General features: G+C 41.3%; 1 protein-coding gene across 1 annotated transcript in view; it reads right to left on the bottom strand.

The window, feature by feature from the left end:
- Positions 1 to 12,698, bottom strand: part of exd3 (exonuclease 3'-5' domain containing 3) — a 45,134-nt gene extending 32,436 nt beyond the window's left edge. Inside the window, exons 1-15 of the mRNA XM_020638053.3 lie at positions 12,593 to 12,698; positions 11,636 to 11,684; positions 7,515 to 7,579; positions 6,278 to 6,439; positions 5,029 to 5,214; positions 4,864 to 4,917; positions 4,560 to 4,699; positions 4,362 to 4,468; positions 4,189 to 4,262; positions 2,221 to 2,259; positions 1,969 to 2,135; positions 1,086 to 1,239; positions 794 to 992; positions 604 to 713; positions 3 to 186 (exon numbers count right to left, since the gene is read on the bottom strand). Of these exons, the coding sequence (XP_020493709.2) occupies positions 3 to 186; positions 604 to 713; positions 794 to 992; positions 1,086 to 1,239; positions 1,969 to 2,135; positions 2,221 to 2,259; positions 4,189 to 4,262; positions 4,362 to 4,468; positions 4,560 to 4,699; positions 4,864 to 4,917; positions 5,029 to 5,214; positions 6,278 to 6,439; positions 7,515 to 7,579; positions 11,636 to 11,675 (1,681 nt within the window). The 5' untranslated portion in view covers positions 11,676 to 11,684; positions 12,593 to 12,698. The remainder of the gene's footprint in view (positions 1 to 2; positions 187 to 603; positions 714 to 793; positions 993 to 1,085; positions 1,240 to 1,968; positions 2,136 to 2,220; positions 2,260 to 4,188; positions 4,263 to 4,361; positions 4,469 to 4,559; positions 4,700 to 4,863; positions 4,918 to 5,028; positions 5,215 to 6,277; positions 6,440 to 7,514; positions 7,580 to 11,635; positions 11,685 to 12,592) is intronic.
- Between the last annotated feature and the right edge of the window lie 411 nt (positions 12,699 to 13,109).

Genomic DNA, 13,109 nt, shown 5'->3' with positions numbered 1-13,109 from the left:
ACCTGCATATCGAACTTGGCTGATGCGCAGCGGCCGTTTCTCCCAGTTGGACATCTGCTCAGTCTTGTCCAGAGGCTTTCCAAGAACCTGTTGTACCAGCAGACTGAGGCCTTTCTCTGCAGAATCCTCTCCCACCAGCACCTCCTTTGGTCCATTTTGTGTCAGTTTGACTTTAGCATGCTGAATCTAGGTATGGTAAAAGGTAAGGTAAGGTAAGGTAAACACAAGATATAGGCCTGTGTTGAACATTTCTGCACAAAGACACAGGTTTTTTTTTATTCTTGCAATGACCTTTACGATAACCTTATAATGTTTTAAAATCTAGAATTAGTTATAATGGAAGACTCTAAGCGATACACTTTTGAACAGTCCTTTCCTTTTTAATGTCTTGCAACAACCTTCGGCATGCCGCAGCAGATGGTAAAGTAAACTCATCAGTTACAGACCCATGTTTCCATTTCCACATTCCTATGCTCCCAAGGGACTACACATCCAGCTACATACCTATAACTCTGGCAAACTGATTGACAACAGCTGCAGTACAGAGTATGTACCCCAGTTATCCCTACGCAAACTAAACACAAACAAGCTCCTTTAAGTTACCTTCTTGTGTACATTAAGAAGATCAAGCATCCCCTCCATTTTCAGTGGCTCCTCTAAAAACTGCTGCCAGGTGGCCACAAGACACTTGACATCTCCTGACATACCATAACCTGAAAGAGGAAGACTGACGGTCAAAAAGAAATTTAAAAAAAACAATAATAAAGTTGATATTCATTAAGTTGTTTCTTACCAAGTTTAAGAACATTTCTTTGGGAGAACAAAGACCTGATGAAGCTGATTGTATCTGGGTGTTGACAGAATCCACTGGCACAGAGGTCTAATAAGAAAACCTGTTCACAAACTGCGATCTGAATCAGGGCAACTCTCTGAGTCGAGATGCAGCCAAACGTTGGCTGCCACTCCATGTCAACTCCTACCACACCACCTTCCTGAGAAATGGTAAAGAAATGATGGATAAGACAGAAGCTAAATACACAAGAGACACAAAACCCTTTTTTAACCGACCTTTTATTTCTCATTACCTTCAGCACAATGTTTCGACATCTCTGCAGAGCATCCTGTGAGTCCACAAAATGAACTTTGTCTTTGGTGATCGGTACCTGGTAGAACCTCTCACAGTGAGACTGAGAGGGAATCCACTTCTCCGCTTGTGCTGGATCAGTCAGATGTATCTGTCTGAGCAAAGGCAAACGTGTGCATTTGTTTGAGTTGGCACAATAAAAAACATAAAGATAGGTAAAAGACACACACACACACACACACAACCATGCATTAAAAGGGCGAATGTATATCATATAGAAATGGGCTGCAATGAGCCAAAAGATTTACATTTGGAGAAACAGGCTGAAAATGTAAAAACACAAAGAGAAGTCCAGAACAAGGTCGGTTATTGAGACAGGTTCCAAATACAAAAAAAGGTAGACGGAGCTTTAAATGCACATTTGCTGAAAGAACATAAATGATGGAAAGTCCAAAAAAACACAAAACAAGAGGACAAATGCAACAGAACTGAGTCGGGCAAATCTGGATACTAAACATCTGTCACTATCTCTATAATCAGACAGAGAGTAACAGCAGCTGCTAAGTGTTAGCATTTTAAATGCCTTGTTTGTGAAAGATTATTAGATCATAGTGTCTTAATGTATGGCCTCTTATCTGTACATCATCAAAAAATCAAACACATATGTCAGCTCAATTGAGCGGCTGCTGCTACATGGGTGACAACAAACTGGCATGCAATGGGTGAAAAGCGGATGTGGTGAACAAAGCTCCCTGCTGCATGACAGGAAGAAAAAAAAAATCTGTGACTGATCCTGTCCCTCTTGATTAAAAAAAAAAAGCACAGCCTGTACGTCCTCACAGATTGCACAATAAGTTAATCTATGCATATCTTGGCCAACTCACTGTAGTTCAGGCGGTAGACTCTGCTGCGTATCCCAGAGCCCGATGGGGAGTCGATGTCTGGGGATGTTGTATCTCAAGGACCATTGAGAAGCTTTCTTAAGACCATCGTACTTCACCAGCATCTCCACCAACACGATCTGCAGCTCGGGGTCATCTGCCACCACGTACTACACCAACATAAAGCACATGAAAAATGTGGCATCCTGCACATCTCATTGATGCTGTTCATCTCTACACAAGAGAAACACTTACTTGGACATGGTCACACCAGTTGTCCTCTGTCATGCCTTTCTGAAATAAAATTGGATATGGAAATACAGAATTATTCATTCATTCTGCAGCTCTGAAAATATTTGCATTGCTGAAACTGAAGTTAATCAGTGAGGAAAAAGGTGCAATGCTTCATCTGCTCGTGTTTGCAGGAAATTGCTTGACCCTATCAACTGAGATTTCACAGAGATCTGTTACCAGCTTTTGTTGGCTAAAAAGACGGAATTACCACAAGTTTGACAGTGATTAAAGGAAACACATGTATGTGCAAAAGAAGGGAACATGAGATCCGAGTCGGAAGCCAAAAATGTGGAATAAGCATTTCTAAGAAACAGTAAAACCGTGAAACACTTGGGTACACAATGCTTTGCTTCCTATATGTACTTTGTTAAACTTCAGTAGCCTAAATAAATAAAAAGATCCAGTGTTTGTTTTAGTGTCGTTTTCTGAGTTTCAACATCCCAATACAACTTTGTTTTAATAAATGAATGATGAATGATATATTGTCCTCGTCTGAACACAAAGGAAATTAAAAAGTTGGAATGAAGCACTTAAGCATCGAAACATTTTACAAAATTAAAAAAATCAGTACAGCCACCAACATTTAAGAAGTGAAATTAAGAAGTGAAAATGAGCCTGTTAGTGCTTTCACAATTGAACAAAACTCATGAAAAACTCCTGATAATATTCACGAGAATCAGCATTTATGAACTCAGAGTTCCCTCAGACTTTATCAAGAGTTTCTCCTGCCAGCCCCCCAAGTTTGTTTTCCTCAGAAAGTCTGAGTAAGCTGATATGAGAACACAGCAGGATATTCTTCAGATAATTCAGCTCTAGCGAGTGGTAGCAGGTAGCGACATTTCTTTTCCCTGTGATTATTGCACTACCATAGACTGTACGTATGTGATCAGTAAGATCTCTATGTTCGTAATTAAACTGTCTTTTGTTCGTAATTAAATCTCTTTGGTTGATATTCTGATTCTGTTGAACTACACACAGCATTGACATAAAGGCAAATATGTCTCATAGGGTCGTATAGCACACTCAGTTTGCTTCGTCCACCACTTCCCAGTCGTTATTTTTGCTTCATGTCAGAGCTCAGCTATTCTTCCTGGGATCCACATTGAAAAAAATTAACATGAATATAAAATGTACATTTGAAAAACATAATTAAGCACTACAGTCCATACAAACCATCACATTTAGAAGAGGGCATTACCAAAATAGCTTACTCTAATCAATATTTTTTTAGAAAATACAATTAAACTTTACAATCAATTCTGTCAACCATAATAATATCAAAAAACACAAGACAGGTATTTAAATAAGCACACAAAGATAAACTACCAACCCCTATGTTCATATCTTAGAGTTATGATGCCCTGAGGTGTTTCTTTGTTTGCTTTTTAAAAATAGTAATTTTTGTGTTAATTTAGTCAAGAACAATGGCAAAGCATTCCATGTTTTCATTGCTCTATGTATGACTGTACTGTGAAAAAGGTTTGTGAAGTGTGTAGGGGGGGGGAATCAGAAAGGACTTCTCGTTTCCATTTCAGTAGTATTACAAAACTGCAAGTTACTGCTTGAACAGTGTTAATCTCCTCAACGAAATAAATGATGAGAATATTTGTTAACAAAGGTCTTTTTAAATTCGTCAACTATGACGATGACGAGACGAAACTCCGCTATTTGACGATTTGATAAATAATATTACTTCATCATCTAATTGACGAAATGTTGTTGCTGAAAATAAATGATGTGCAATTTTAGTCAGTGACTAACTGACTAAATTAAACCAATAACAAATGACTAATATGTGAAATATAAAGGACACTTTCGTCAGGAGACTATGACTAAATTGGAAAGTGGTGTGAGGATTAACACTGTGCTTGAACAGGTGATCTAATCTATGAATGTGATAATAAACAGAAGGTCAGATGCATAATTTACCTCCACAAATCTCTTGTACATGAGGAAACGCAGAGAGTCCAGCCTTCTTTTGTGCAGAGCACGGGGACACAGTCCTGTGTCGAACATAAAACAAGATCACAATCATTTCAGCTTAAATTGTAACCTTACACAGGAACAACTACACAAGTGCCCACTGACTCAAAGACACACACCTGGATCAATGTTGAATTTCTCCACGAGCCTGAAGACTTGTTTGGTGAGTAGTTTGGCTTGGATGTGGCCCATGGACTGTTTGGCTACAGAGAGGCGTGGGAACTTTCTGTGGAAACACACACAAGCAGGCATATCATCACATCACTGACGTGTGCACACATCCCACGGGATTCAATATGTTCATACACGCTCCATACTTGATTACGTGCTCCACGCTAAAGTTTGGGTGGCACCAGGAGTCCAGCAGCGTGACCAGTTGTTGTTCTAGGTGTTTGTGGCCTGTGACAAAGCACTCTGCCGATGCTAATTTATTCTGCAAGATTAGTGGCACACACATCTGCAGGAGAAGGATGGACATGAACATTTTAGAAAATGGTTAGAGATTTTGGGAGAAGCCCTTTATAGAAGTTCATACCTAACATAAATCTGCTTATTTATTCACTGCATGTGAATAAAAATACACAAGGGTTACACAGAGTCTGCTGACATGTTTTGTCTCACCTCCTCCATGTTCAGCTCCTTCTGTAAATTCAGTTTAACACTGAGTGCTGCTGCCTGTGAAGATCAAGAACTGTAAATACGTTTTCTTGAATTGTTACTTGTTATTCTCAGTGACTAAATTGTCCTGCCTTAAAATATAATGAGAGCTTCAAATGAGGCACTCACCTCTTTGTAGCAATTAAGAGACTGCATCCTGATGATGTGCAGTTTGAGCGTGGCTGGATCGAGGGAGCTGAGGTGATAAATGTCTATGAGAGTGTCCGCAAAGCTGGGCTGGCTGTCTGTTAGTAAGCTTAGAGCCCGCCGCTGGAGTGACGCTGCTTGCTGCTGTGAGATTGCGCTCAGGGTCACCTAGTGGACAGATACAAATCAAAAGGAGGCATATTAAATACTCAATATATGAGCAACATGCCACAAAAATGAGATTAAAATAGATATATTGCATTATGAAGGCGTAAAGACTGGAATAAAAGAAGAGCATGAACACATGAAGCAACAATGATGATCTTTTTTTTTTTAACTCACATGAGACAACACTTGAATGGTTGCAACACATTTTGAATTTGTTACCAACATGTTTGAAAAAGATATTAAATACTTGACTGTAATTGTGGTTCATGGTGTCAACATTTTACTAAAAACCTAATGATTATTTCAATATGCGCACTAAATGACCTTCAAGCAACACACTTAAAAAAGTTGGTAAACATATTTATATGTTTCAAAGGAGCAATATGTAAGCCATCTACTGAATTAAATTATAAAATGATCTTACGACATCATCAGACATTAAGGAAACATGCACAACAATGCAGCAGCCAGTATGTCCTCCCTCTAAGTTTTGATTGGGGTCCAGAAGGGTCCATATCTGTTTTGACCAGAGGAGGTAGGTGGTTTTAAGACACCCCCACATCGCTGTTTTGAACGCCCCTCCAGCTGTTGCGGTGATGGAAGCAGACAAGTGAACTGGTTCAGATATAACTGATTCTACCTGATCTTTTTTTCTAATAGGCTCCATGACTAAAAACGTGTTAAGACTAGGATAAATATAGGAGATGTTTTTCCAAAAGGAGAGAGATTAGAGCGCAGAAAGTTTCCAAGACCGATGCAGAGCTGGCTAAACACTGAAGCTTCTGTGTCCATGACATGGCAACCCGTGTGCACATGGACTATGGGGAAGAGGAAGCAGGGGGAGACAGCTCTCTCCTATGTTTCGAATTTGGACTGCAGTACCCATTTTAAACACTAGGTGTCAGAGTTACATACTGGTCCTTTAAGATGCTCATACTAGCCCAGGTTCTCAACTGTAAAACTACTAAAGTTGATGAAGGATGAAGTGTCCGGAGGTGCAGCTCTGAAATGGATTAATTCAAACTCTACATTGCATTTCTTTAGTAACTTTAGTCTCTTCTACCTGAGGATGTTCTTTCATCCATTTCTGGAATTCAACGAGTATCTGGTGGCCAAAGAGGTGGCTCCGGCCCTTCTGTTTGCCTGGACAACCCTCCAGGATTGCTAGCAAGGCCTCCAGGGGTTCAAACAGCTTTGAAAATCCCTGAACGGCAAGCAAATGTAGCTGTGGGAGGGAGGAAAGAAAATGAAGTTAAATGCATGTTGTCAGCAAGGAGAACAATCTGTATAAAACATGGCAGCTTAATTGTCTTTTTAATCACCTTGAGAGGGATGTTTAGGATTTTTCTTCAGTTAAGATTGTGATTTGATTTAGATTTGTGGACCCCAGGAAGAGTAGTTGTTACTTTGGTAGTGACCAATGGGTGATCCAAATAAAATAATTAATTGTTGCAAAGAGGGGGGGGGGGGGGGGGGGGGGGGGGGGGGGGGGGGGTGGGTGTGAGGGGGGGGGGGGGGGGGTCGGTTTGGTTTGGTAGATGGAGCGTGCGCCGCATGTACGGAGGCAATAGTTCTCATCGCAGCGGAGTTATGTTCAAATCAGACTTCGGGCTTTTGCTGCATTTCAACTGCTACTCTCTCCTCCCAACATTTCCTTTCTCTCTTCAGATGTCCTGACTTATAAAGGCAAAAGTAGTAATTTGCAATTTGCAATAATTTGGATTATCTAAAAACAATGCATCTTCTTAATAAAACAGTTACCCATTCTTTTGAAAAGTGTAACTGTCTTACAGATGTTTTCAAGTAAATGAGTCAGAGTTGTTTGTAAAATGAGTTAAGGGACAAGTGAATTATTCTACCCAACAGAGACTTGTGACACAATTTTTGAGTCTCAGCTACAGCTTGATGCAAACTGTGGCCTCAGACATTTCCTACACAGGAAAATAATATCTGTGTGAGAACTCTTTAACGCTTTGTCTTAATTTGCAAAACAGATGTCATCCACTCAATATCCTCCTCACACAGATCTCAAGTTCATTCAGTGCAACACAAATTCCTTCCTTCCTACTGACAGACACTCTGGTTTCCTCATTAACCCACACACGCACACACACATGCCTTCACCTACATCTAAACATGCCTGTGTGCAAGCTCTCTCTCTCTCTCTCTCTCTCCTCTCTCCTTCCTGTAAAGTGCTTCTTGCAGACGCACAAAGCCTGCATCCATCTATCTTTGTAAACAGGCACATTAGATATTGCCTGTGTGTGGAATTGACACGCGCTGAGAAAAGGGACTCTCACCGTCTGCAGGTCTCTCCGGTTCCATGGCTCGAAGAGCTGGTCCCTCAGCACGGCAGGGTCAAGACCTGAGGGTGGGATCACACGCACAAAGTTGAGGTGGGGTTTCACCCTGACATTTGACCTCTACCAACTTGACAAGGCATCAAACCTTTTGGCCTTTTTAGTTCCCCCCCCCCCTTCTTTTCATATGAGGCACCTGATAGCTGGTATCAACTTTTGGCCCTTTCTACTTAATCCCCCAATAATGATGTGCCAATATATATTATGTCTTACTACTCAAAAGGTAATTCTCCAAACAAACTATTGTTTATTCTATACTGAGTCTAACACCGAAATGCTTACTTATCTATAAAAGATAAATATTTGTTTCCAAGATATCATGAATGATCTTTTTTTTGTGTGTGTGCTAAATCTCAGCTTCTGGGTCAAGCGATACACTAGAAATATCGTCTGTTAAAACAGGCATAACTGAGTAGCCATAACGTCAAATATTATTTCTTTAACAGGCATAGCAGAGCAGCCATAACATCGGATTAACAGCCGGGGCAGGTTGCAGAGTCGAGGAACCCAGCATTAGCTCTGCATTCCAGCTGATTCTACAGCCAAAATACTCCACAAACGACTCTTGGGGCACATTTCTGAGGAAGGCCAGGGTGCATGAAAGGGCAGAGAAACAAGAGGAAAGTAAGAATGCATGTGTGTGTCACGCTTTTTTTTTTTTGTGTGTCCATCTGCCTGTGCGTGTGTTCCACTGAGCGCTCTGTAAAAAAAAAAAAAAAAAAACTCCAGCTTCTTTCTCTGTCACTCATGCTGTGTGGGCTCCACCATAACCTGCACTCCCCCCCCTCCCACCCTCCCCGCTTCCCAGGACTAGTTTTCCTGTTCTCCTCTCCCTCCCTGCAGCAGCCTCTCTCGATTTTGTCTCGGATTTCCCCAGGAAAAGGGCTATGTGGTGGTCATGGTGTAAAAAAAAATACAACCTTCCTGACGCATAGCCTGGGAAAGCAGAGCAGCAGGCCTCTCTCCCTTTCAGCGTTGGCCTCTGTCTGCACTGTATCCCTCCTTGCCTGACACTTTTTTTTGTCTCCTTGACATTTCGTCTTAAAAACAAAACATACACCTGTCCTTGCTTGGCATTTTGATTCAGTGTTTTACTTACAGGAAATACTTGTTGTACCATGCCAGCCTTTCCCCATTTAGCAAAAAGCATGCATAGTTTCTAGTCATTCAGTCAAGTATAAATCATTTTCAAACTTTTGTGAATGCAGTTCCAGAAATTCCACAAGAAAATCTACACAAGAAGCTGCTTTCATTTAAAAATTTAAAAATAAAGCTTCATTGTTTTGTTGTAAAAAAAAAAAAAAAAAAGGGCCTTTCATATAACCGACACTTGGGTATCTCACCATGACGCCACAGCTTTGACAGCAACACTACAGCATACTATGGAAGACAGGCAACAGCAAAGCAGCCTTGACATGTAGTAAATAGACTAAGAAGTGCAGAAACACTGCAATGGTCCATTGAAAGTCCTTAAATTTCCAGCATTTCAATAGCTAGAGAGTTTCCTTTGCAGTTCTCTGTGCTTCTCTGCTGTTATACACGCCACTCAAGCCCATTCATCCGATGGCCGTACATGCGCACATGCACAGGGACTCACACAAACACAAACATCACAACCCACTCCACTTCAGTCTCAGTGTTTGTGTGAAGAGGAGAGAGGACAGAGAGTGAGAGGAGAGGTGAGAAGAGGAGAGGAATGTGGAGCATGTAGCTTCTTTATATTCTCAGCCCGGTGGGTGAATGACAGAGTTGGAGGCTCCCCCATTCAGGACAACATAATGACCTCCATCATCACATATAAATACATCCACACACATACAGTACATGCACTCATTCACCTCAGCTTAGACGGTGTAGTTTAGATTTCCTCTTTAACTGGAATGTGATCATTTGGAATATGAGAAAGTGTTGCATTCCTTCAAAGTAATGGGACACTATCAAAACCGCCCTGTCTTTTAAAGCAGATTAAGTCACACTTAAATTCAGTGAAATTAACTAGAGATTAAATCCAGAGACAGGTCTGACTGCCTGTTGCCAGGCAGCTGCCAAAATAAAGGAAACACAAAGATCAAGTGTCTAAATGGGGCATTTGGTGTCGCTGCAGCCACCAGAACAGCTTCAGTGTGACTTGGCAGAGATTGTGCGAGTGGCTCAACTCCACTGGAAGGATGGCACAACATTCTTCTTCAAGTACTTCTCTGCTTTTGTATTTTTGTTGTAGGTGCTGAAAAAAAACAACAACCTTTTAACAGGTGCCACTACCGAAGCTTGGACAAGAGGAGAGTACAAGCACTTACTGAATATGATGCTTACTTAAGCATTGTTCTCATGTTGATTACCTCTCAAGAACTGACGAACAACAACTTGTGGAACATTTTAAACAAAGGCACTTACAGCCAGCGTGCTGGAAATAGCTTGGTTTAACATGGACTCGGGGGGGCAGCAGGAACAGGCACTTAAGGTAACCATGTAGAAATAATCAGTCCTAAGGCCTTTGCACAATGAGTCAGATGTGTTTTTCAGATCCGTTATCCAATGAAAAACGTGACACATAGAAACCTTGCACACTGAGTCCGATGTGTATATTTTTTTTAGATTAATTCCGTAAATTTGCAGCATTAGACAAAATGTCTTTACACACACACACACACACACACACACACACACACACACACACACACACACACACACACACACACACACACACACACACACACACACACACACACACACACACACACACACACACACACACACACACACACACACACACACACACACACACACACACACACACACACACACACACACACACACACACGGATGGATGTTGTTCAAAAAATAATGACAGATGAAAGCTTTGGAGTCAGAATATAAATATGATTGACACAACATTAGATCATATTTCTTTTAAAATATGCGTCAGTTTCGGGCGATAAACAGACTCAGTGTGAAAACGTCTTCACTCCTTGTGCTCTGTTTAGATTTTTTAGTTCACATGAAGTAATCAACATTACTTTCAGACTGTTTCATATCCAGTCTTCCAGAGTTGCCTGTTCACATATGCACCTTACAGAAGGAGACTACGACTATCAAGAACTGGGTGAAAAATTCTGCAGATTGTGTTCACACACGCCCCAAATATTTCAGGACATTTTCAGTGTCGGTATGTCAGAATACTTCTTATGCAAGCTAAAGTTGCCTCAAATACGTAAAACCGCAGACACAAATCAGTCTTTGGAGTCCGATTACATGTCATCACAAAGCGGAAATCTCTGTTGTTGAAAAATGAAGCCAAGGCTGAAGTGCAATAAACTGCAGCTCCTTGAGTGTCCACTTGAGGCTAGATGCAAAAGCCCTGGTAGTCCCATACACACCCATGTTAAAATGCCCAATTTTGACAGCAGAAACCCTTTTCACACATACAGAAATCTCATGAAAAACTCCGGTTTTAGCTACCCGGAGGTAGGCGGTTTTAGGCCGCGTGAACGCAAACAGCCGCATTTTTCGCGCAGTCTTTACCCAGAGTTTCTCCGGCCAGACCCCTAGTATTTTTTCCGCAGAAAATCCGAGTTAGCTGATGTCTGAACGCGGCCGAATATACTCCGGAGATTTCAATTTGAGCCAATAGGAAGAGATTGACGTTTATATAGTGACCGGCTAAAGTGTCTGCACGCGATCACTACGACCTCCGTGCACGTAGTTAAACGTCTGCATGATGTTTTCTGTTCGTCAGTGTGTTGTTCTCCTCTCTTTTGTGGATGTTGTCATTCCATTGGATTACACATAGCATTAATATAAAGGCAAATATTCTCATTATAACGTCTTCCGCGTTGTTTATTTACGTCACGTCTTACCTCAGGAAATCCCAAGATCCCCGTCCCCTCTGACAGGGAAAGTCCCCCGCTCTTAGGAGCATACGTGAACGGCTAGGTCGGGAGAATTTCCGGAGCGTTCCTCCTGTGATTATCTAGATATTATCCGGAGTGCACATGTGAAAACGGCTTGAGATTGCTCAGTGTTTTGGGGTTTAAAGTTGAACAATAACTTTTAAGACTAACCTGCTGACCCTGGAGTAGTATGGTTCATATCTGTCCACATGATGATGTGCTGTAAAAACAACAAAGTGCTATGAGTAGAACATTTCAATTGGTCACATTTTTCACCCCAAAAAAAAAACAAAACAAAATACTTCATTAACAATGTATGTATCATGTACCAAAAAAGTTAAAAGGTGAGCGCGCTTTGACCAAATATGTCAAATGATTGGTATGTGCTTTTGCGCTCTAATATGCAAAAAGAATAACAAAGCAAAATGAAGCGAGAGTAACGGATAAAGCAGTGCAACCATAACTGAACCTGATGATTATGAACCAGTTTTGCTGATATTATCATTCCTCCACAGACATACACTCAGACTTGTGGGAACAGCAGCCTGAGAAAGGGCAAGATGCCAGCTGGCTATGACACCAGATTTCAGGCTGAGGATGTTTTTATTAGGCCTGATTTCTGGTTGTTTCTCTCTTAATGGAGGCGGGCTTAAAGCATTCAGCACTGCCAGGACAACAGCACTCTTTCAGGGGGGGGTTAGACAATTAAGACAAAGGAAAATGTGGCCCCTAAATTGAGGTCTTTCTTGTGTTATGTTCTAACTCCCCCTGGTGGCGGTAAAATAAATGACACGTCCTCAGTGCGTGTTATCGTTTCTGTTAGCAAACATCAGCTGGTACGGTCAATATCGATAAACCACGTGGTGTTTCGGCGGCTGTACATGTTTAAGTCGTTTCTGTTTAGACTTGCTCGACACTTCCTGATCAACATAAAGCCAGACCACAGTTTGTAGGTGTCCAGGTGACGTTGTTCTGGTTAGCTCATGACTCACTTTAGTCTGTCTCAAACCTCAGCTTGACAAAATGCGCTCCGAAACACAGTAGACATGATTTTAACAGTGTGTCTACAATCTAAAAAAAACATACTCTACTGAGGTAATGTCACGGTGTCGATGTGAATGGACTCACCGTGTGCTACTTTCTTCCAGTTAGCTATCTTTAGGCAGATTAAAGTCTAGTAAAACGTTACTTCTGGTTGACTACCGGGTTGTACAGTTCTGATAATGTCCCTGCGTAAAACCTCCCAGGCGGCCTGTGCCCTTACACTGTACGCAGTTCCGACTTCATTGGAAGACATTTACAGGCAGTGACCATTATAGTCATGTCACAGTTATATACCGAAGACATCAACACAATACTATGTCGGAAATCTGATTGGTGGACAGATTGAGTAGATCACATGAAAAACAAATACGATCGGAAGTGTTGCCTGTGAGACTTTAAATAGAGAAAAGTGAACCCTCTGTTCCTTTTCTTCTACTTAATTTTAGAGTGAGTATGCCATGCCGGAGCAAAGTGAACTACTGCCACCCTCTGCTCAAAGACCACGGCGCAGTGACATTTCTAGTACACACTACTAGTTTGTTTTTTTCTATTTTTTAGATATCTTTCACACAGCATACATTGTTTTAATCTAGACGTAGCC

The sequence above is a fragment of the Labrus bergylta genome, chromosome 17, assembly GCF_963930695.1.
Source record: "Labrus bergylta chromosome 17, fLabBer1.1, whole genome shotgun sequence".
Taxonomy (NCBI): Eukaryota; Metazoa; Chordata; class Actinopteri; order Labriformes; family Labridae; genus Labrus; species Labrus bergylta.
The sequence above is the reverse complement of the archived record's forward strand: the minus strand, read 5'-3'. Positions and strand labels throughout refer to the sequence as shown.